This window comes from Rutilus rutilus (genome assembly GCF_951802725.1).
Source record: "Rutilus rutilus genome assembly, chromosome: 2".
Taxonomy (NCBI): Eukaryota; Metazoa; Chordata; class Actinopteri; order Cypriniformes; family Leuciscidae; genus Rutilus; species Rutilus rutilus.
In genome coordinates this window covers 22,236,167-22,262,178 of record NC_140210.1, presented here as the reverse complement: position 1 = coordinate 22,262,178, position 26,012 = coordinate 22,236,167, and the positions used below count along the sequence as shown (strand labels likewise).

Genomic DNA, 26,012 nt, shown 5'->3' with positions numbered 1-26,012 from the left:
GTGTGAACACACACACACACACACACACACACACACACACACACACACACACACACACACACACACACACACACACACACACACACACCAAAAAATCCTGGACATGATTCAAAAAGGTTAAATGGTCCTGAAAAAAATAGCCACACTTGTTCATGGTCAAAAATGTTCGTTCGAAAGACGAATTTCATCTATTGGAAATGTTGCGCACAAACAAATTCTTACCGAAAGCTAACTTGTTTAGATTTATGGCTTTGATTTTCTCACATTTTTAGAGTAAATGTTTTGGGAAATGTACAGTGCTATGCATAAGTGAATACACCCATGCTAAAGTTGACTAAAAAGAGGAATAAAAAATCATATTTTGGAAATTGAACTTAATGCCTTAATTAAAAAAATTAGGAAAAATCCAACCTTTAAGGACACCAATTTTCTTTGTGAATGAATAATGTATCGTAAATAAATAAATGTTCTTCCTTAAAATACATGGTGCATAAGTGTGTACACCCCTATGTTAAATTCCCATAGAGGCAGGCAGATTTTTATTTTTAAGTATTTAAAAAAATTTTTTTTTAGGATACTATGCATCCTGATAAAGTTCCCTTGGCCTTTGGAATTAAAATAGCCCCACATCATCACATAGCCTTCACCATACCTAGAGATTGGCATGGGGCACTTTCCATAAGATCATCTCTCAATGCAAATCAAACTAGCTATTAGGCTAACTGAAATAAAACCATGCCAATCTCTAGGTATGGTGAATGCTATGTGATGATGTGGGGCTATTTTAATTCCAAAGGCCAAGGGAACTTTATCAGGATGCATAGTATCCTAAAAAAAATTTTTTTTAAATACTTAAAAATAAAAATCTGCCTGCCTCTATGGGAATTTAACATAGGGGTGTACACACTTATGCACCATGTATTTTAAGGAAGAACATTTATTTATTTACGATACATTATTCATTCACAAAGAAAACTGGTGTCCTTAAAGGTTGGATTTTTCCTAATTTTTTTAATTAAGGCATTAAGTTCAATTTCCAAAATATGATTTTTTATTCCTCTTTTTAGTCAACTTTAGCATGGGTGTATTCACTTATGCATAGCACTGTATATTTCATATAAAAATGTTAAATGGTATTTTTAAAAAGAGACCAAACTTAAGTCTGAGCTCCAAAGCATTTAATATTTATGACTGTTTAAGTTGGAAATTAAATTTTCAGGTCCATGCTCAAAAAATGAATAAATTAATTATAACTACTGCATATATATATATATAATTTAGTACCATAAAATCCTCTAAAAATACAAAATGTTAAATAAAAAATAAAAATAAAATAAAACTTAACTAAAAAATAAGAACTAAAATGTAGTACAATCGTTTCATTGAAATAATTGTAAAAATAAATCAGTCATTTTTGACTGACACGTGAACAGTACCAGATGGATGTACAGGACATACAAATTACCATGTCAGTATTAAGTATTGTGATGGCATCATGCAATTAAGCACATTTTCTCCTGAATCCTCATTATAGTAATGTTTTTAGGTCAAAGTTCATTACAAACAACACAATTGTACTTAACAATTTAAATAATATAAATATTTGGCTAAATATAATTAGTATTTCATGCATCTTGTTTTTGAGATAAAATGTGACCTGGTCATTTTTTGGCAGTTTTCGTGAGACTAGGCATCATTTGCAATCTTGCATGTGCAGTGATTCAGTGTGTGTGGTGTGAATGAATGCTTTATTTCGGACATAAACATAAAACAAGTAACAAAGAAAGTAAACTGAAAAATACAAACAAACAAAACCAACAATTAATGATAATAATATGAAACCAACATGTCCGAAAAGGTGTGTGTGTGTGTGTGTGTGTGTGTGTGTTTTCTCAGATATTTGTCCGTGATCAGGCCTTACTCCTTTTGCACTCTCCCAGTACAGTAAAAGTCTGTATGTTTTATGGATGTAAACATTTTCCTACTGTTTAAAGGACAGAACATTTATAGGACTTTGTCTTGTTCAGAACCAAAAAGGGAAAATTCACTGCTGATTGTCTTGTCCCATGTTTGGAAGCAGGCCCATAACCATTGCCATAGAGTGCCTGGGCTGGTGCACATAATGTACATTTTGTTAGTGCACCTTACTGTATGTGGTTTATTGAGTAAATAAAGATTGAAAAAGTTCAAGGAAATGTTGCCCTCAGCAGAAAAGTTTTTTTTTTTTTTTTTTTTTTCAATGATCACATTCATACCGGGAATGCTATTTAAATATTTATGCTCATAAAAGTTTGACTAACAGTGCCACTTTATGGTTTAGTGTATTAATGGTGGCTGCACCCTTTTCAGATACAAAGAATCTGTTGGCTTCATGTGTTAGCATCATTTGAGACTTTGTGCTTTTTGTGCTTTCTTCAAAAGTTTAAAATGTATGTAAATGTTTAATGTAAATTTTGTTTTTAGTTTACTGCAGTGTGAAATTTGGATTAACATGCAAGTACATATACACTACTATTTAAAAGTTTGGAGTCAGTAAGATTTCTTTTAATGTTTTTGAAAGAAGTCGCACCAAGGCTGAAAATACAGTAAAACAGTAATATTGTGAAATATTATTACAATTTAAAATAGCTGAATTCTATTTTAATATATTTTCAAGTGTACTTTATTACTGTGATACAAAGCTGAATTTTCAGCATCATTACTCCAGTCTTCAGGGTCACGTGACATGATCCTTCAGAAATCATTCTATGATTTGCTGCTCAAGAAACATTTCTTATTACTGCCAATAGTAATAATTACCATGATACATTTTTGTCAGGATTCTTTGATTAATAGAAAATGCTAAATGGAACAGCATGTATTAAAAAAAAAATTGTAACATTAACAGTGTCTTCGACTTTTGATCAATTTAATTTAATTCTTGCTAAATAAAAGTATTAATTTCGTCAATTTTCGTACACCAAACTTTTGATCGGTGTGTGTGTATACATATATATATATATATATATATATATATATATATATATATATATATATATATATATATATTACAGTCTCTCAATTTGCCTAATATCTGTTCATAAAATCAAACATACATCATGAAAACTACACATTTCCTCTTAAAATATTGAAATATCCCAAATTCCATTAAATTCTGTTTTCAGTATTGAAACACAAACGCTAGATTTGTGTGACTGTTTTATTGTAGTGCCATACACATCAATTCTTGAGACAGACATATCACTTTTCATCTTTTTTTAAAACATTAGAGCCATTCATACAATTCATACGATTTTATTTCTTGTTTTACTGCAAGCCAAGCAAACAGAATATGTTATTATTGCTGAGAATGTTGTAGGTCACAGACAAAAATTCCCCCATGGCTCCAACCAGAGAAATTACAGTCCATTCAAAACACATAGAGTGTCCCTGTGAAACTGAGTTTCAGTCGTAAATCTGACGTAAAGCGCAATGACGATGTGAAAACGCATCTCGACAACACTGTTAAAATGAATTGAGGCATTACATGTTCCAGACTGATGATACTACAGTGCGAGTGTGACCAGATTCACCAGAATGAGCTAAATGGCATAGTGACAAATGTATAAAGGTTGTTGTCATTTAGCTTACAGCGTGGGAAAATGTTATTGCCTTCTTTATCTGATTGCAATCTCAAAACAAGATGTCAGTGAGCACACAAACACTATGGAAACACACATGCAAGACTAGAATGTCTTCAACAAAGTTAACGATACTTTTTCCTCATTTCGAACGCTAAATGAACACGGACAGGTGGAACAGACAATCGAACAATTCATGCATATATATATTGCTTTTTACGTATTGGATAATAAATAACTGCCAAAGAGATGATGTGATTTCAGGTTTCCGCGCAAAGATAAAATATGGCTTATATTCTGATAATTAACCCCTCTCGCTTGATTGATCGGTCACTAATATCTAAAGATCCTCACGAATCGAAATGTGTGAAAGGTAAATGGTGTTTTGCTCTAGTGTGCTCTCTTCCCGCCGAAGTCAGTACACGTTAAAATAATATCTAGCTGCGTGTGCTCAAGATTATTCAGGGTATTACTTCTTGAGCATGTCCTGCAGCGGGCCCGGTAGATACTTCATCATCGTGTCCATGATGTTTTCCTCCTCGTCGTCGTCTCCGCAGCCGGATGGTACTGCTTTCTTTGGACGGGTCAGACTGCCTTCGCTCGCCTGCTCCATGGCCGCCTGCGCCTCGGCTTCGGCCACTTCTCGCTTTTTGATGCCGTACTGATACACAACCATAGAGCATGACATTAAATGTTTAAAATTACAAATATTTGTATAATAAAAAACATTCCCTAGGCCATAAAAGTGCTTACAGCTACAGAAACTCTAATTTAAATCATGCAATTTAGAGTCTTAAGTTAATGTGGCCAAACCTTTGAATGTGATATGGTACTGAACGATTAAGTTTAGCAAGATATTGCCAAACAAAACTAACTGGAAGTTGTGTGCATTTATTTTATTTAAATCATTTTAAAACGGGTATTTTAAGCCTTTTTTTTGATGGTCATTAAAAATAGTCCACCTAAAAATGAATATTGTCCTGATGTACTCACCCTCATTTTGTTCCAAACCTGTATGAATTTCTCTCTTCTGTGGAACATAACAGAAGATATTTTGAAGAATGTTGATGACCAAACGGTTTTGGTTCCCAATGACTTCCATTGAATTTTTTGTCCATTTAGGCCCTGTTTACACCTGGTATTAAGATGCATTTTGGTCCATCGGATCACAAGTGGACGACACTAAATGCAGGTGTAAACGGGGTGTAAATGGTTTGAATTTGTCCACTTTTGACCACTTACAGAGTTAGTTGAAAACGCTTAGACCGGATTGATTTCATAGTGTAATTGCTCACCTATTCTCCGGCTGACCTAATGCGTAAACATTATGACGGGATTTAAACTTTGTCAGCTGGAGACCCAAGTTTGGGTGGAAGACGGAAAACATATCACAGCACAATGTTCTCTCACCGTTCCTCCACACACTTAGTGTTCGGCGTGGTCTTGCTGGCTGTCAGAGCAGAAACTAAAGCTGCTGCTCTCCTTATGCTTTTTCCATCGTTTCATCGTTCATATGTAAATTACTTAAGCTTATTTTGTCCATTAGATCAAAAGATCTTAAACTCGCCCATAGACCCTCCCCTCGAAGAAATTAGGGGCCGGTTTCACAAAGATAGCCTTTGACTATGGCTTAGATATAGTAGATAGTCAGACTTCAGATAGACATCTAAATCAGACTGTTGCACAAAGCACTTAAGACTCTGACTATCTTAAAGGGATACTTTACCTCTGGAAAGATGAATGTGTATTTAAAATGGGTCATTTATGTAGAAGAAATGTGAAATTATTTTTGAATTTGGAGCTTTCTAAACTGAGAAAATGTATTTTTGGCTTATGTGGATGAAAGACAACAACTCCCAGAATGCACTTGCTTCGCTGCCCTAGCCAGCCCTACCCTAGTCACTCCCAAGCCACGCCTACCGGTAAGAGAGCGCAGTAAACAACCAGGCTAGGCTACTTGTGAGTCACCGTGAGTCTGCCCGGGATTTCGAGATCGCCTAAAATGTCCGGGATTCGGCTTTTGCGTTCTACAGTCGCCATTCATTATGTTTACTGTGGCGAGCAGGATGAGACTGAGGGCCGCGGGAGAATAACGCGAGGCCGGTGGCGTGATTACTGATGAGCGGCACCTATGAGACGCACGCGCACCGGTCTCGTATCTCTCACGGAGGAGCGGGAATTTTCTTAGCAATGTTAAAACGCACATCAACCGATCACTTGTTTAGCGTTCATGTAAACACTGCTACATTCAGATTCACCAATCGGATTGAATTAAGTTAGATTGAAACAAAAGGTGTGCATGTAAACAATGAATGGCGACTGCAGAAAGCAAAAGCCGAATCCCGGACATTTTGGACGATCTCGACGGCCGGGAAAAAGAGGATGGTAACCCCTACTACTCAGCTTTCTCCTACTCAGCTTTCTCCTACTACTCAGCTTTCTCCACAGAACAAGAGCCTGCTAGCTTAGCTTCCAAAAAAAGATGGCTGACAGCCTGATACTATGTGTACATTCTGTGAGTGAGATCCCACCCTCTATGGGCGGGTTGAAAACATGCGGGACAGCCCCTACTACTGGCTGTAGTCTTTAGCCTCTGGCCAAAAAATCCTCAGATGGCGCAAAATGACGATTTTTGCGTCATCGGAGGATTTTTTCCAGACAAAAAATACATAAATCTCTCGGTAATTCGAAAATACTACAGGTTTTCTACTAATACAAAGCTTAATGCTAAATCCTGAAGTATCCCTTTAAGTAGGACTACACTGCAATGCATTCTGGGTAAAATAAGACACTTTTCAAAACAAAAAACATGGCGGATCGAGTAAGCGCATTCAACCCAAGGGTGCAGGGATTTGTATTATTTTGAAGTACCCCCGGACGCCGCCATTGGCTAACGGAACCCCACCTGCAGTTAGCATCCCATTGACTCCCATTCATTTTGGCGTCACTTTGACAGCGAATAACTTCACATCTGAGGCGTTTAAAGACTCCATTTGTCCATTATTTAATTCTAAAGAAACACGAAAATGTATAAAAGGCTCCATTACCTTGTATCTTACGTTATGGCCCTGTAGAAGCAGTTTTTGTAAAAGTAAGCTAACGATTGCGTCACAGCCACGCGACTCTCTGTCGCACAGTAGAGAATTACCGTATGGACAGGAGGAGAAGCTCGCGGGCAATCGGGAGGACGTCGAGGCAAAATGACAAAGTAATTAATCAGAACACCTACAAAATGTTTCTCCTGCTCCAAGATCATGGACAGCTCCTACTCACGCTCTCCGTCTCTGCGAGTTTCGGAAGGTAATGATTCAGATTGATCTTGGCACAGCCACTAGAAGACAGACGGTTTGCTCACGTCACATCTACGTCGTCGAGCTCAGTTTGAGTCTGCGCAGTACGCTGGACCCCCAGGAAGTAAGATTTTCTAATTGGCTTCACTTTGTCTCCGTTGAATCCAATGGGGTCGCTGTGTCCATTTCTTTTACTGTCTATGATTCAACCGCTCAGTGCAGTTTACCCCAGCGGAAAATATGTGTTTGTTGGAGGAGTATAACAGTTACAAGGACATTTTACTTGTGAAATTTAGCAGAGAATGTAGTAACAAGAAGAAATGTTTAAATTATGAGCCATTTTCCCTTTTCTTTTGGCTGTTTGTAATGCAAATGATTGTTACTGCTGGTTGCCAAGGTAACATAGTCTTAGACCTAAGTTAGCCTTGGGGGTAAGGTGTCAAATTTTTTTGGTCTAAATTAAGTCAGTCTTTATTTTTGTGAAACAGTCTAACTTGCATTAGACTAGTCTATGAGCAAATGTTAGACTTGTCTAACACTATAGACCGGTCTAAAATAGCTTTGTGAAACCGGCCCCAGGACAGAAGTGGTTGAAAGTGGACAAAAGAGACGGATTAAAACACCAGGTGTTAACGGGTATGTGTCTCCCTCGTCTACTTGTGTTCTGATCGGCCAAAACACATCTAAATGCCAGGTGTAACAGTCTGCTAATGTCAATGGGAACTGAAACTGTCTGGTTACCAACATTCTTCAAAATATCTTTTTATGTTCCACAGAAGAAAAAAGGACATACAGGTTTGGAACGACATGACGGTGAGTAAATTATTTTTGGGTGAACTGTCCCTTTAATAAGATAAAAAATATTGACTTGAGTTGACTTCAGAAGGTTTGGCAGAGACTTTAAGGATGGCTAATGATTATCTTCCAAGAAGCAAATGAAACTAGATGGCATTTGATAATGATGGCTTTATGTAAGATGTTCTACTGCTTGCTCTAACCTTGTCTCTGATGCCCTGTCTTATCACTTCCCGCTCTTGTTCCATCTTGGTGTGTTTGGCCTTCCTCTCTTCCTCCTCCTGTCTGAGAGCTTCCTGTCTCTCCTCTTCCTTCTCTTTTTCTGCTTCAGGGTCTTTGTCCTCCTCTCCTCCCAGCATTTTACCAACATCAGGGGGGCCTCCTGCAAACAGATAAGAGATGAGTTATGTTATAAATTAAAATGTATATTGTTGTTTTAATAGCCTATAATTTAGGTAGTGTAGGAGAACTACCATTCAAACATTTTTGAAAAGTCACTCCAGTCTTCTGTGTCACATGATTCTTCAGAAATCATTCTAATATGCTGACTTGATGCTCAAAAAACATTTCTTAGTATTACCAATGATGAAAAACAGTTGGGCAGTTTTTATAGTTTCGTGGAAACCGTAACACATTTTTTTCCCAAAAGTTCACAAGTTCAAAAGAACAGCATTTATTTGAACTAGATGAACATTATAAATGTCTTTACTGTCATTTTTGAATCAGATTATTGCATCCTTGCTGAATAAAATGAATTTCTTTCCAAGACAAACATACAAAAAAATCTTGCTGACCCAAAAACTTTTGAATGGTGGTGTATATTTGGTAGTTCTGAAATTACATTGGTTTGCTATAAACTGAAAAACACCATCCCACTTTATCTGGAGAAAAATAGAATGATGACGAAGCCAAAAAAGCCCAACCCAAAAGTGAACTTATAAATAAAACATTCACCAGAGCTGGTCTAACCTGGAGGCACACACACATTACACAGCATCAGAGAAAAATATCAGATGAAGAATCTATCCAACCACTGAATGAAGTACTGTCTGTGGAATTAAACAGAAACACTGTGGAGCATCCTAGCAGGAACAGGAATAATTTATGGACTGGTCACAGTACCAATGCCTCTGTCCCAGGGAGGCCTCGACACACTTCCAAAAATATACAGAGGGAATGTCACCTTGCCTCTATAGTACTGAGAGAACATTAGTTTCAGATCTCCCAAGACTTCTTCAGCAAAGTCTGAAATGTGAAACGAGGATATATGCGCCAATGATCTGGCTTTGTGTGATGTGAAGAAGAGAGGGAGTGTGCTATGTATCAACAATTTCTGTGGTCTGGCTCTCACCACCCACTGAAACACAAACTGTGCATCATCAGAACATTCCACAAGGCGAAGAATGTTCTAACTAGTGCAAAATCAAGGGAGAAGGAGAGTATACGCATAAAGAACGAGATGGAAGCCTGTGGCTAAAAGAACCAAGATGTCCAAACAGGTAAGAAAATAAAATAGACTGAAAAATATTGTAACACCATAAGTGGCTGGATTGCCTGAAAACTTTCCAAGTATCTTTTATCTTATTAGGTTAAAAAATGTATTACTTTGAGATCAAATTACAATTGGTGGACCAACTTTCGAAGACATTGATTAGGTGTAGATTATAATTTAATTTGTTGTTGCAGATTATTTCAATGTCAGCAAGTGTTAATTGTGAGACAATGAACTTACTGATATTTTATATTCTGCTGATTGACCTTCTGCCTATAGGTGGCACTATTTTTATTTGGCGGCGGGGGGGATATTTGTGTATGTTTTCGAGTGTATATGTATATGCTCTCTGTGCCTCTGTGTCTGTATGCGCTCTTGAGAGCCTGTTTATTTTTCAGTGTAGTGTATGTCTATGGAAGTCATGTTCTTGACTCCTGTGAGTGAATTTGGGGCAAATTTAATCCATAGTGTCCAATATCCTTGAATTTTAGCTTTAAAAACAGAGTATATAAAAAGAATGAGCAACAGCAACCATATAGACATGGTGAAACAAAAATTCACCAGTCTGGTTCACTTTACAGTGCTAACATATGGTGTTGCATGTGCTCTTTTCCAGATTTGTACCTCTCGACAGATGGCATCGAAATGGTTCTCCTTCTGAAACGTTGAAACAAAGCTGGTATTTTCACACAAGTCTGTGATTGAAGACTCACTGTCCCTAATATACTGCTCTGAGACTGAAATATTTAGTCTTGTGAACAGTGAGGGCAGCTGGTGCTCTTCACACTGTCCTCTGCTGCTGTCAGCTGCTCTGTGGCCTCGCTCCAGCGGTGACATCAGCTCTTCTACTGTAAACACACTCCAGCTCGCGTCTGAAAGCGCTGAAGCAAATATTTGAACTGCATGGCCATTTGGGCATCCACATCACAGGACCTCACCACATCACTCCACACAAACAAGCTTTCACATTAGGCATATTGAAGGTGAGAGATGGTCCATTATTATATGAACCAGAGCCTTGCCTCTAAATTCATGCACCATGGTATTTATATGGTACTTCATGGTATGAATCCTAGAAATACAGTCCAGAAATACACGGTAGGGTAGAGACCTTGTTAGATAGTCTTTTCTTCCATATTGTGACGTATTTCCGAATTAAACTGCTTCTCGAACGAGAAAAAATGTTGGGCGGGACTTGATTTTGTCCATCAGGAATTGAATGGATGGTTTTGGTTTGCTATTGCTGTGATTTCACGTGAGTGACAGGTTGTCCCGCCCTCATGCCAGTAAACACATCATCAGAGAAGAGATGTTATAAAAGGGAGGGTAAGTCATTTTTAATCAAATAAATTACTAGTACACATTAATAAAAATAAATAAATAAATAAATAATAATAATGATGTGCATTTTTTTTTTTTTTTGAATAAGGCAATATTGCATACAAATAATTTTGATTTCAGGGTGACTTTAATAAACTATTATATTGCATAAAAATAGCCGAACACGAAAAGTAGCTATAAGCACATAATTTGAAATATTTATTTAAAATCAATTCAAATCAAAAATCTAATTTTATTGAACAAAAACATATTTAGCTGTGTCTAACCCTGTTCCCACATGATTTTTTGCCAATTTCAAAACATGTAACATTACTTAAAATTGGTGACTTCATTTGGACCCTTACTATGTTATGATGGGAAACCAAGTGGTACCTTAGTAAACATTAAATAATAATGAACTGCACGTATACAGCATTCATTAATCTTTGTTAATGTTGATTTCAGCGTTTACTAATACTTTATTAAAATCTTGTTAACATTGTGTAAATGCACTGTGAACATCATGAACAGCTGTATTTTTATTAACTAACGTTAACAAAGATGAACAAATACAGTAACAAATGTATTGCTCATGGTTTGTTCATGTTAGTTAATACATTAACTAATGAACCTTATTGTAAAGTGTTACCAAACAAGTGAGCAATATCTTTCAAATTTCTTGTAGATTTTTACACAAACTTACTGCATTTGTTAAGCTTAAAGGGTTAGTTCACCCAAAAATGAAAATTCTGTCTTTGTTCTTGCTGTGTAACACGAGAATGAACCTCATTGGTTCTTGCTGAATCTCAAACGTGCTACGTGACACGAGAATGAACCTCACTGGTTCTTGCTGAAGCTCAAACGTGCTGCGTAACACGAGAATGAACCTCACTGGTTCTTGCGAAAGCTCAAACGCGCTGCGTAACACGAGAATGAACCTCATTGGTTCTTACGGAAGCTCAAACGCGCTGCATAACACGAGAATGAACCTCACTGGTTCTTGCTGAAGCTCAAACGTGCTGCGTAACACGAGAATGAACCTCATTGGTTCTTGCGGAAGCTCAAACGTGCTGCGTAACACGAGAATGAACCTCATTGGTTCTTGCTGAAGCTCAAACGTGCTGCGTAACACGAGAATGAACCTCATTGGTTCGTGCGGAAGCTCAAACGTGCTGCGTGACACGAGAATGAACCTCATTGGTTCTTGCTGAAGCTCAAACGTGCTGCGTGACATGAGAATGAACCTCATTGGTTCTTGCTGAAGCTCAAACGTGCTGCGTGACACGAGAATGAACCTCACTGGTTCTTGCTGAAGCTCAAACGTGCTGCGTGACACGAGAATGAACCTCACTGGTTCTTGCTGAAGCTCAAACGTGCTGCGTGACACGAGAATGAACCTCAATGGTTCTTGCTGAAGCTCAAACGCGCTGCGTAACACGAGAATGAACCTCATTGGTTCTTGCGGAAGCTCAAACGCGCTGCATAACACGAGAATGAACCTCATTGGTTCTTACGGAAGCTCAAACGCGCTGCATAACACGAGAATGAACCTCACTGGTTCTTGCTGAAGCTCAAACGTGCTGCGTAACACGAGAATGAACCTCATTGGTTCTTGCGGAAGCTCAAACGTGCTGCGTGACACGAGAATGAACCTCATTGGTTCTTGCTGAAGCTCAAACGTGCTGTGTGACACGAGAATGAACCTCATTGGTTCTTGCTGAAGCTCAAACATGCTGCGTGACACGAGAATTAACCTCACTGGTTCTTGCTGAAGCTCAAACGTGCTGCGTGACACGAGAATGAACCTCACTGGTTCTTGCTGAAGCTCAAACGTGCTGCGTGACACGAGAATGAACCTCACTGGTTCTTGCTGAAGCTCAAACGTGCTGCGTGACACGAGAATGAACCTCACTGGTTCTTGCTGAAGCTCAAACGTGCTGCGTGACACGAGAATGAACCTCACTGGTTCTTGCTGAAGCTCAAACTTGCTGCGTGACACGAGAATGAACCTCACTGGTTCTTGCTGAAGCTCAAACGTGCTGCGTGACACGAGAATGAACCTCAATGGTTCTTGCTGAAGCTCAAACGCGCTGCGTGACACGAGAATGAACCTCACTGGTTCTTGCTGAAGCTCAAACGTGCTGCGTGACACGAGAATGAACCTCACTGGTTCTTGCTGAAGCTCAAACGTGCTGCGTGACACGAGAATGAACCTCAATGGTTCTTGCTGAAGCTCAAACGCGCTGCATAACACGAGAATGAACCTCATTGGTTCTTGCTGAAGCTCAAACGCGCTGCGTGACACGAGAATGAACCTCATTGGTTCTTGCTGAAGCTCAAACGTGCTGCGTGACATGAGAATGAACCTCACTGGTTCTTGCTGAAGCTCAAACGTGCTGCGTGACACGAGAATGAACCTCACTGGTTCTTGCTGAAGCTCAAACGTGCTGCGTGACACGAGAATGAACCTCACTGGTTCTTGCTGAAGCTCAAACGTGCTGCGTGACACAAGAATGAACCTCACTGGTTCTTGCTGAAGGTCAAACGTGCTGCGTGACACGAGAATGAACCTCACTGGTTCTTGCTGAAGCTCAAACGTGCTGCGTGACACGAGAATGAACCTCAATGGTTCTTGCTGAAGCTCAAACGCGCTGCATAACACGAGAATGAACCTCACTGGTTCTTGCTGAAGCTCAAACGTGCTGCGTGACACGAGAATGAACCTCACTGGTTCTTGCTGAAGCTCAAACGTGCTGCGTGACACGAGAATGAACCTCAATGGTTCTTGCTGAAGCTCAAACGTGCTGCGTGACACGAGAATGAACCTCACTGGTTCTTGCTGAAGCTCAAACGTGCTGCGTGACACGAGAATGAACCTCACTGGTTCTTGCTGAAGCTCAAACGTGCTGCGTGACACGAGAATGAACCTCACTGGTTCTTGCTGAAGCTCAAACTTGCTGCGTGACACGAGAATGAACCTCACTGGTTCTTGCTGAAGCTCAAACGTGCTGCGTGACACGAGAATGAACCTCAATGGTTCTTGCTGAAGCTCAAACGCGCTGCGTGACACGAGAATGAACCTCACTGGTTCTTGCTGAAGCTCAAACGTGCTGCGTGACACGAGAATGAACCTCACTGGTTCTTGCTGAAGCTCAAACGTGCTGCGTGACACGAGAATGAACCTCACTGGTTCTTGCTGAAGCTCAAACGTGCTGCGTGACACGAGAATGAACCTCACTGGTTCTTGCTGAAGCTCAAACGTGCTGCGTGACACGAGAATGAACCTCAATGGTTCTTGCTGAAGCTCAAACGCGCTGCATAACACGAGAATGAACCTCATTGGTTCTTGCTGAAGCTCAAACGCGCTGCGTGACACGAGAATGAACCTCATTGGTTCTTGCTGAAGCTCAAACGTGCTGCGTGACACGAGAATGAACCTCACTGGTTCTTGCTGAAGCTCAAACGTGCTGCGTGACACGAGAATGAACCTCACTGGTTCTTGCTGAAGCTCAAACGTGCTGCGTGACACGAGAATGAACCTCACTGGTTCTTGCTGAAGCTCAAACGTGCTGCGTGACACAAGAATGAACCTCACTGGTTCTTGCTGAAGGTCAAACGTGCTGCGTGACACGAGAATGAACCTCACTGGTTCTTGCTGAAGCTCAAACGTGCTGCGTGACACGAGAATGAACCTCAATGGTTCTTGCTGAAGCTCAAACGCGCTGCATAACACGAGAATGAACCTCATTGGTTCTTGCGGAAGCTCAAACGTGCTGCGTGACACGAGAATGAACCTCATTGGTTCTTGCGGAAGCTCAAACGCGCTGCGTAACACGAGAATGAACCTCATTGGTTCTTGCTGAAGCTCAAACGTGCTGCGTAACACGAGAATGAACCTCATTGGTTCTTGAGGAAGCTCAAACGCGCTGCGCAACACAAGAATTAACCTCATTGGTTCTTGCTGAAGCTCAAACGTGCTGCGCAACACAAGAATGAACCTTATTGGTTCTTGCTGAAGCTCAAACGTGCTGCGCAACACAAGAATGAACCTCATTGGTTCTTGCTGAAGCTCAAACGTGCTGCGTAACACGGAAATTAACCTCATTGGTTCTTGCTGAAGCTCAAACGTGCTGCGTGACACGAGAATGAACCTCACTGGTTCTTGCTGAAGCTCAAACGTGCTGCGTGACACGAGAATGAACCTCACTGGTTCTTGCTGAAGCTCAAACGTGCTGCGTGACACAAGAATGAACCTCACTGGTTCTTGCTGAAGGTCAAACGTGCTGCGTGACACGAGAATGAACCTCACTGGTTCTTGCTGAAGCTCAAACGTGCTGCGTGACACGAGAATGAACCTCAATGGTTCTTGCTGAAGCTCAAACGCGCTGCATAACACGAGAATGAACCTCATTGGTTCTTGCTGAAGCTCAAACGTGCTGCGTGACACGAGAATGAACCTCATTGGTTCTTGCGGAAGCTCAAACGCGCTGCGTAACACGAGAATGAACCTCATTGGTTCTTGCTGAAGCTCAAACGTGCTGCGTAACACGAGAATGAACCTCATTGGTTCTTGAGGAAGCTCAAACGCGCTGCGCAACACAAGAATTAACCTCATTGGTTCTTGCTGAAGCTCAAACGTGCTGCGCAACACAAGAATGAACCTTATTGGTTCTTGCTGAAGCTCAAACGTGCTGCGCAACACAAGAATGAACCTCATTGGTTCTTGCTGAAGCTCAAACGCGCTGCGTAACACGAGAATTAACCTCATTGGTTTTTTGCATGTCAAGTGAACATGCTTGAGCCTACGTTTACCATAACTGATGTGTGCGTTGATGAATGTTTATATGTGAATAAAAGCCTAAATTCAACCTGCTGTTCATATTAAGCGATCGTGTCTCTAAAGAAAATTTGGACTAAACCGTTCAATTCATATGAATTTGTTTTAAGATCTCTTTATGAACTTTTTTGAAGCATCAAAGTGGTAGTTGCGTAGTTGTCAATGGAGGGACAGAAAGCTCTGATTTCATCACAAAGATTTTCATTTGTGTTCCGTGAGTAATTATTGACATTATTATTAATCTGTCCCTTTAACCATTCAACTATTACGAGAAAAAAAAATCGAATTTTTCTTTTAATGTATGAAAAAAAACAAAAAACATCCGTTTCAAAATTAGCTAGACTAAATGTGTAACCCTGTTAGCCATTATGCCATTGTTTATTTTAATTTAATCAAATTGGTCTAAGTAATTTTGATCTTTAATTAATATAGACAATAAATGAATAGACTGAAGGTTAAGAACCTCCTTCCACGGACCATTTCTTCGAAAGGTAGAAAAAAAAAAAAACTCAGGTCTTCTGTACCCCATTCGTAGAAAGCGCCTAATAATGATGATGAGAGGCAAATGGCATGCTGTACGGGACAGTGTCCTCCAAGCAGAGGTACACAGTGTGTCTCTGACACGGAAGAAGCCCAACGCCGACTAGTGTTGCTTCAGACGGTAGCATAACCTTCTCTCTGGTGCGTAAAGCTGAACACCGAACGACTTTCAGGGAGCGCGCACGTGACCGCTGCTGCAGCACTACAGCACTGATTCAAGTCTTTCATTGCAACTTTAATCTTCTAATGGGAATATACACTCACCTCCCAAAGCTGCCTTCATCAGGAAATTCATGATGGCTTTTCAAGTGTCCTTGTCCTTGGCACTTCAAAAACGTGAGAGCAGATATCGTTTTACTGCCAGATCTGTAATTAAAATAAACATTGGTTTCAATAATAATAATGACGATAATAAATGAAACGCTTAAAATATTAATATCTATCCTTTATACATAAACATAATAACAAATTTTACGCGTAGACTTAATAATATTAATAGCTAAATTGACGAGACTGCAGCTCAAAGCATGCACAACTTGATCAGAACGCTTTGTCCTTCAGCTCAGAAGGTGCAATGTGAAACCGGTTTTGCACATGTATTTTCTTTCATCGCTGGTCTTTTGACTTAAAATAATCGAGCAAATGTCACTCACATCTTCCACTGTGACAGATCATCAAATCCCTCCGTGCGACTGATGCTGATAGCGACAATTAGCCTGTCATACTAGCAAACCCACAGTGCTGAGCTAATTCAATTCATTTGCGTCACTGTCTATCACCACCGTGCGTATTTTAGATTAAAAAATATATATATACCTATCAACTTCCGGGGGCAGAGATCCAGAAGGTAACTTTGTACTTAGCGACCAATGACTCCCTTAATCCAGTGCAGGACAGTAGTCATATGGCCCAAGCTCGCTAGGATCTCTACAAAGTGTTTTGCGTTAGCAGTCGTTTCGACCTCAGTAGTCTTGGTGCATTACCTTACTTGAACCCCCGCCGCAAAGGCTCGGCAGTATCTAATACACAAGCCGTTTTCAGCACCACCGTCGCTGGACAGCGCCTGCTCGTGACCGCGCACCTCCAAAAACCCTAAGAAATGCGATGTAAATACCTGCAAAAGGTCCGCGGATGGAGCGAGCAATCGTGCCGATTCGGAAGTTGACGTGGGCCAGTTGTGGAGGATGTGTATGATTAACCCACTGTGAGCATCCCTGATTCTCCAGGCGTCTCTTCCTGCTCGCCCAGCGCCTGTTAGAGTGTTAGCCACGGGAACTGCAGCAAGACGGTGAAAGCCCTGAGCATCACAAGCAGCCTTTTTCCATCAAAACATCCCACGTTCCCAGCCGGAGAGCGGAGCAATTAATTGGAGGTGCCGGTGTGAAACGCGCCTCTGCCAATGCTTAGCAGGTGATCCTTCCGCTACTGTTGTAAGCTTCGTGTAACAGATGCTGTCAGACCTGGAGAATGAAAGATGGATGGATCTTCACCCCTCATGACTTAGGCGTCGAAGTCTCTAAAGAGAAAGTGCTGATTCAAAATCTTTGGTTCAGACTGGGCTTGCCCTTTACAGGTACAACACACCCACATTAACCTTGGATGCACAGTGGCCTCAAAATGCAATGTATATGGACACTTCAGTCACATCTAAAGTAGTTAAATTAATGTGATTGCATTCGGTAAGAAAACATCAAATGTACAATACACACAATCATTCACTTTTTTTTTTGGTATTCAAATTAATACTTCTATTCAGCATGAAAAAAATTGAGAGTAAAAATAGGCCTAATGTTACAAAAGATTTCAATTTAAAATAAATGCTGCTCTTTTGAACATTCTATTCATCAAAGAATCAAGGTTCCCACACAAATATTAAGCCGCAGAACTGTTTTCAACATCGTAAATAATAAGAAATGTTACTTGAGCAACAAATCAGCATATTAAAATAGATTTCTGAAAGTAATTTTCTGAGTAATGATGCTGAAAATCCATCTTTGCCATCACAGGAATAAATTACATTTTAAAATATGTTCAAATAGAAAACAGTTATTTTAAATTGTAATATTTCACATGATTACTGTTTTACTGTATTTTAGATGCAGCCTTGGCGAGCAGAAGAAACTTCTTTCAAAAACATCAAAAATCTTGCCGACTTCAAACTTTTGAAATCTCTTAAAAATTACACTTTATCAGGAATTATCAGGACACTTTATGGTTGTCAAACACCTGTTTTTATTCTCCTAGGACACCTGTGTGAACTCATGAAAGATTACTTCATACATTACCTAAAACTGCACAGTGGACAGTTGGTTTAAAGTAAATTAAAAAAATTAAGAAAAGTTCTGAGAAACAATTCATTTAATGTGAATCATAAAAATAATCACAATAACATAACCATGAACCATTTTTCAACAACATCGGCTTTAGGCATTTGCCAATCACTTTAAGTGCTCTGCATTGACAAACTGAATGCATGAGGTCACCCTTCCCATGCTAAAGAAAGATAGCTAGAAAGAAAAAGACAGATATGCGTTTTATATTCACACCAGAAGCATGAAGTGGCATTTAGCAGGTTATTTTGATCCAAAGCATTCTGCAATACAAGTACTAGGGACAAGAACATTGCATTTAAAGGGGTCCTATTATGCTTTTCCACTTTTTTCCCCATGGAAAACTGCTAATCACAACACACTGCTAACCAATACAATCACAAATTTGTATTTCGGAAGAAGGGGCTTCATCGAAATCAGTGTTCGAGCCAGAGAGGTGCTGTAATAATGTAAAATATGTAGAAAAAAGAATGCGTTTTTTGAACAATCAAGCATGAAAACATATTACACCCCAAAAACAAAATCAAGACTTCGTAAAAGGGCATGATACCCCTTTAAGCACAATTTTTTTTTTTACTTGGAGTGATTTTTCAAGATGTGTATGCAAGCTGTCTGACACCAGAAAGAATCAATATCCAGTAAGACCTTGGGGACACCTTAAAGCCGAAGACACACCACATGACTCTGCATGATTCAAACACACCCTCGCTCAACACTGCAGTGCGCAAAGGTTCTCCCTACAGTCATAACACCTCCCTGTTGCTGTAGTGTTATTAAAAACTGCACTGATGCAACTGACCCATGAAAAGGTTTGGTATTCCGGTGCTCTCTCTGCTGAGAGGAGACTGTATGTTTACCAAACTGAAAAGTATATTTCTTTAGTATACACTTTTAAAAATAAAGGTTTTAAAAAGGCGGGTTATGCCATGTGTATAGCTTTCTTATTCATTTTCGTTCATTGTAAAGCATTATCTGCACTGTAAAAACAAACTTCTTTTCTTCTGTAAAATCAACTTACTTAATGAATGTGATTCAGATAGCATAATAATTTGAGTTTCTATTTATTAAACCGATTTCCTTTGTTGTATTAACTCAAATTTTTTATTTCAATGAACTCAAAATTTTAAGGCAACCAGGTAACTTACTTGTTTAAGATAAACCAACAACATTTTTTACAGTGTATTGTGAAGGGTCATATTCTGCACAGTCATGCAGAGACGAAGCACAACCAAAACAAAGTTCTTCCGCAAAACACAGTTTTCTTTTTTTAACCAAAAGAGGGACCTTAAAGAGCCTTTTTCCAATCTAAAGAACCGTTTGTGCATTTGAAAGGCCCCATGGATGTCAAAGTTTGTTCATGGAGCCGTAAATGCAGATAAAGAACCTTTATTTTTAAGAGTGCATGTCATCAAAGTGGACAGGAGTAGAAGCAGTTCAGGAGGACATGTTTCACAACAATGTGATTTCGTCTTTTTTTCTTTGTTCAAAAATGAACAACCATCCACTTTTCTTTATTTCTTTCATCACGCAGATACATGTCTGAGTTTGACAAAGGGGGCATAGCGGGTCATTATATCAAGCAATGAACAGAAACGCCCACTGAGATCATCAGTTGCATTGATCATGAATGTAGATCAATATTAAGGGACTGAGAGAGAGCGAGAGAGAGAGAGAGAGATGATGGTTTACGGTCCAACTGTTTCTGCTGAATTTTTGTTCTGTGAGCATTTATCACTTCTGGACTGCAGCCAAATGGGAAACACTGATTTATTCGCTCTCAGGGCAGAGAGCTGAGTGGACAAAAAGAGGAGGGAGCGGGGAGAGGAGAACTGACTGATTATTGAAGAACTGGAAGAATAAGAGAAAGAGAATTATGTGTTTGAAATGTCTTATAAATATCGTGCACAGGTCATATTCATCTCTGCCATCTCCCTTCCACCGTGTAGAGCGTCCCTGAAGAGTTATTCGTGCTGGCGTTCCCCGTTTATGCAGGTCAGAACAATTTGAACAGGCTATGACTGTCTGCAACAGAACTCAGCAAAATAGGGAGGGACAGCATGAGAAAAGACATTTTGCATTGAGTCTAGCTCTAAAATGTGATGAAGTGAAAAATAAACCTGTAGGCCTACTTATTCCAAAAGTGTGAATGGTGGTATCCCTAATAACGCACTTTATGTACACTACTATTTTTCATCACATACTATTACTTATTTCTCGGTTAGTCATTTTCCCAACAGTGACAAATAATTATTTTTTGTAAGTAACCTGGACTGTCTTACTTGTAAATGTAATCTTACTTAGCCATTTTTGATTTCAATAATTCTGGAACTGAATGAATATATTTACTTGGAGGTAACAGCAAAAGTTGGAAATATATACAAGATAGAAGTGAAGAGCTGATATCTTACACTGAAAAATGTGAAATGACTGTGACATTTATTTAAAGTGTCTGTTTTGTTCATACTTACCAAAGAAAATAAAATAAAAGAAACATTTTTAAAAAGTATTTTACGTTCAACATTGGAGTGTTGATGTTCATAACATACTGAAATTATTGTTGTTTTATTCATTTTTCTGGTGTTTAGTAAATATAACAGAAAATATGATGCATATTTAAAAAAGACATATCAATAAATAAAGGTCTTTCAGTTGTCAGTAAGTAAAGTTTCAGTTGTCAGTAAGTAAAGTAAATTCAACATTGGCTGACAAATTGTTTTTAGTTTTATTTTAAGTGCAATTTTTACTTTTTCTCCAGCTTTTGTTTATGATAAAATTAAGTTGAAAATTTGTTTTTGTATATTTGAGCTACATTAAATAACATTTTGGCTTATGTCTAAATAAATATTTTAAGGTAGGCTATGTGGTCTTTATAATAGGCTAAATCTTTTTTATGAATATTTTTGTCTTGAAGAGAATACATATGTTTGATTATTATTAAACGTTTAAGGTCTGAACCAAACCATAAATATGTAACTTGAGAAAAAAAAAGCATTTATCTCTAACAAATTCAAATTGATTCCAAAAAAGAAAGTTGGCTCTTTTTTCAGTGTAGATCTTCATAATTCAAAAATAATTTGTTACCAGTGACAGCAGAATAGTTATTTGTCACATTTTAGATAATGACTAGTAAAAAATTACATAATAGCCCACTGCTGAGATAATGTGAAGAAAAAATACTAGTCACAATTGAAGTAGCCTAAAAAAAAAGCACTATTTAAAGTAAAAAAAATGATAGTAGGCTAAGTTTAAAGAAACACATATTAAGACGGCTTGCCATATGTACCTGTCATTACGTGGTTATCCCGTGACAGGATAACCTCATTAAGTCTGTGGACTGTTTGGTGCTTGTCTTTGCTTTGAAAGTGCCCTTCCTTCCCCTCTCTCACGTTTCACTGCGACACGCTGGGTTAAGAATGCTCTGCTACACTCCCACCCCTCCCCCATCCACGCCTCGGGTTTTTACAAAGCGCAGTTTGAGGAAAGAGTCGCTTTTGATTATGCAACATGGTCCACTTTTACGCACATCATGCCAATACCACTGCAATGCAGCACCGAACGAGCGCGCGTCCGTCCGCACTGCTGCTGCTCTTCTGCAGTCGCGCGACTGGCACGCGATCATCTCGCGCTATTGAGTAGGCGTGTATTGAGTAGCCTATTGATGAGCGTGAGAGTGAGCCTATAATCATTGCGCCAATTCCCCCCACCTTTCTTTCTTTCTTTCGTTCTTTCTTTCTTTCTCTGGTGAGAAAAGGTGCAGAGCAATTGTATTGAGCTAAGGTCACTGTGATTTTGACAAGTAAGACATGTTCCTGGATCAAAATATTTTGTTGATCCTGGAACAACATTCAATTCATTCAAAACATTCCTGGAACAACACAAAATTTTTGTCCTAACCCTATCCCTACCCATAAGTTATCCCTATAAGAGGAAATGATAGGTGAATAACAGTGGTGTAGAGGTACCTAACCCTGGTTTTAATTCTAAACTGGACATAAACTGTAAATTTGTCCCTCAAATCTGATTGGTTGATTCTCCAGAAACATGTTGTAGCCTACTTGGTGAAATCACCTTCACTATTAAGCTACATGTTCTAGTAGTCTGTACCGAGTTACCGACTATAAAATAGTTTCTAAAATTGCGGCATAATGTGAATGTTTGTCTATGTTTGAGGAAGAGAGACACATATAAGAAATCATTTCAGTGAAACCAATCCCTAAAAATAATAACTCATGTGTCGGAATAAACAGGAACCCAACTTCAGTAACCTGTTCTAATTGACCCTATACACATTTCCGGGTTTTTCGAATAAGAGACTGTATTAAAGGGGACCTGTTTTGCAAAATTCACTTTTACATGGTATACACACAGTGCTTAATTTGTAAAGTGGGAGGTCCCGGAGCGCAGAGGGCGGGTGGATCCGGCGACTCAAAACGGGGGTTGGAGGTAACGGAACAAAAAAAAAATAATAATAATAATTACACTGCCTACGTAGCTTCTCTGCAGGGACAGCGCCAGCTGAGTGTGCAATAGATCATTGACGGGGAGCTGCGCAAAACTTGGCCACTAAATATTTAATATTCAGTTATGTTAATGATCACAATTAAAGTTTTAATTTTATTAAATTGAACAAGTAGGCTACTTAAATAACATTCAGCATTCAATCAAATATTCTAAAAGATGTAGGCTATTATTAATAATAATGTTTATTTATTTATTTATTTTATTACAGATAGAACAAATAAATTAATAATAATGACTGTTATTTCAACAAAATATCTCGTTATTTCGAAATAATATGTGTGCGTGCATCTGTAAATCCGGTGACGCGTGTATTGATTTTTATTAATAAAAACAATAAAGTGTTTTCTCTAAAAGTGTCGACTCAGCTGCAAAGATGAAGTTGACGATCGCCATCTCCGTGTGAACGCACTTATAGAGAGAAATGCACATAAATAGGCCTAATGGATTACATAATCGAGCCTTTTTCCTTTTTCGTTTTGAATTATTTCGTTTAAAGACATTTCAAGCTTTGTGTATTTGATGTATTTGTCATGTCTGTGTGAGGCATACACTGAGTTTCGTGCTGCAGTTCACGTGCAATGCAAGTGAGCGCGCGGGCGCCTCCGTTATATTTGTTTCGTATTCAATAAATAGGCCTACAGGCAAATGGTTGATGAAAATTTGATTAAAATTAAGATACAATTTATACAAAACGAAATTCACTTTAAAGAAAGGCTTTCTAAACAACTTCAACTTCAACGGACAAAATCATGTCTGACCCGCTCCATGTCTCATATTGCGCATCCTATCTTACTCGGTCGTGCTGTTCACTTTTCATAAATCAACATAAATGAAAAAAAAACAAAAACATTATAATATTTTAACAAATATGAAACTAAATGCGCTTTTTTAATGGCTACAACGGCATAGTAGGCCTACATAGGCCTATTCTCTATTTGTACACATTTCTGCACATTAATTTAATTCTGAATTTTGCACACACAAGTGAAAGGCATTTGTTCAAATCAAGTTCACGGATAATTGTGCGTTATTAATCATTATGATACTAAAATCCTGACAAATATGCTATGTACAAAAAATCTGATGAGCCCATAATATGAACGCATTTACACGTTAAGCATTTTCCTCCCATATATAGAAAACCATTATAAGAACGCTTAATGTGGCAGATTAGAATGTCCCCTTATTATGTCGAAATAACGAGATATAATGTCGATACTAGGCTACTGTGTCCACCGTGGTCTCCTTTTTGATCAGCAGAAACGATTTTTGCTTGTTTGGGATCTGACTGTCTAGCGTCTTTTTGACATTTTTCCCCTGAGTGAAACGATCGAGGCTAACATCAATCTCAACTCGTACAACAAGCGCGCAAGTCATGTGTCACAAACATTGAACACTAAAACAGTAATTTTATTTTATTTCATTTAGGCAATTAATTTTATTGACACGGGAGGTGCCGGATCCAATAAAAAAGGTTCCGGATCCAATGTCGGAGGTGCCGGAACATGTTACAAAATACAAATAAATCCACCCCCTCTTCTTTTTTAATCCCCATAAATCATAAGCGGTGTCTCGGAACAAGCCCTTTGCAGACTGTAGCTTTAGTGACATCAGATATTCTTAGGCCCCGCCCACAACTACTGACGGACTCTGCCCTATTAGCATAGACCCTTTTCTTTTTTGTAAACATTTTCTGTGCTGAAAGGAGTCCTATTTGGGGTGTAATAGACCCCGAGTGAGCTGTTCACAGTCTGCCATGATTATCTTCTTGCCAGAGCATTTAACAGTATTCGAGTATTCTTATTAAAGCCACTAAAGTTATTCAGTCAAGAGCAGAGAGTGATTTTCTGTTTTTCTTTTATTGTTTGATTCATATTAACAGAATATATAGCAGTAGGTACTGTATATTACACTGCTTTCACTTTAATACACAGATCTAATGAACACATATGATTTCTTTGCTGTTTACCTTCACAGACATAACCTGTGTTCATGTGAACTTTGTGTGTTTTTGACATAACCTTGTGTGTATTTGACATAACCTTGTGTGTATTTGACAGTTTAAATGCAATAAGATGTGAAAGAGAACTTAGTTTAATATTTACAATACACGCCGTTTGACATCCCGCTTTCTGTGCGCGTGCTTCGAATGTGTGTGCTCGGAAAACCATATATCAGAAGTTTAGACTGATATGGCTTTAAAACGCATTAAGATAATAAACTTTCATGATGTCGAAGAACTGCATTGTCATGTGAGCGCGATGGAGATGATAATGAAAACCAAACAGATGTCTCAGTACACGTATCTGAGGCAGGAGCTGTATAGGATCCACCCTTTTCTGGAAAGCAGGGTAGCAGCAGCTCATCTGCATTTAAAGATACATGCACGAAAACAGCATGTTTTTCCTTCCTCTTAAATTGGGCTGAAACTTCACAGACACATTCTGGGGACAACAAAGATGCATATTACATAATAGATCCCCTTTAAATATATTTTTCGTGTTCCCATTTGCTCAAATAGCAAAATAAAAACTCCACAATAGTGTTTTCACAACTTTCAAAAGAGAAAAAAAAAAAGGCTATATATAGGCTACTGTATATAGAGAGATTGATAACGTCAGTTGGAAGAGAGAAAGATGCCATTTTGACCATCACTCCCATAGCCCCTGTATTAGAAACGGGGCTATGGGGCTATTTAATTCATAAATTTGAATTAATATAATATAATACAAAGTATAGTGTTATAATACATTAAAAAATTGCTGATCTCAATGCGTCATCACAGTCTGTGAAAAAGGTCCATTAGTGGAATTAAAATTTTAACTGTATTTTCTATCATTTAGTACTATAACAGTAAACTACAGAAAATAAAGGTAAATTAAAAATCCATATAGCTATGTATCCTATATTTTTCCTGGATGAGTTTATTAAGGTGGACAAAGCAAATCAAGATTGAATGAGAAAAACTATATGCTTGGAAGTGCTGAGATTGCCTGGCCCATTTGATCAACTCCATCCGCTATGGATGTGTTTTAGTAAGGAAAGTTTGTTTTTAATGTCATAGAAAGAAAATCAGAGAAGAGATTTGTTATTGATTGCACTATGATTTTAATAACATTTAAAAAATATTTAAACTTTAAAGTTTAGACCAAATTTTTTATCAAGGCAATATTAATATTCAATTATTAAATAATATTTAATATTCAATTATTTTAATGTACAGTATTTTTGTTTTGATGAAATGAACCGAGACACCTGTCAGTGGGT

The 26,012-nt window shown here is 38.6% G+C and overlaps 1 protein-coding gene across 3 annotated transcripts; it reads right to left on the bottom strand.

Moving 5' to 3' along the window:
• Positions 1-3,161: 3,161 nt before the first annotated feature.
• cplx2a (complexin 2a) lies at positions 3,162-17,740 on the bottom strand. 3 transcript variants are annotated; one of them, XM_084393950.1, is made up of 4 exons: positions 17,009-17,740; positions 16,159-16,260; positions 7,909-8,087; positions 3,162-4,281 (listed from the first exon to the last, which is right to left on the bottom strand). In XM_084393950.1, exons 2-4 carry the CDS (start codon positions 16,187-16,189, stop codon positions 4,090-4,092), a joined length of 402 nt encoding a protein of 133 aa, XP_084250076.1. In that variant the 5' UTR covers positions 16,190-16,260; positions 17,009-17,740; the 3' UTR covers positions 3,162-4,089. The 3 variants fall into 3 exon arrangements, with proteins under 3 accessions (XP_084250076.1, XP_084250077.1, XP_084250078.1); XM_084393951.1 differs by having other exon boundaries at positions 3,189-4,281; positions 16,711-17,067; XM_084393952.1 differs by lacking the exon at positions 17,009-17,740 and adding an exon at positions 16,548-16,997 and having other exon boundaries at positions 3,189-4,281.
• Between the last annotated feature and the right edge of the window lie 8,272 nt (positions 17,741-26,012).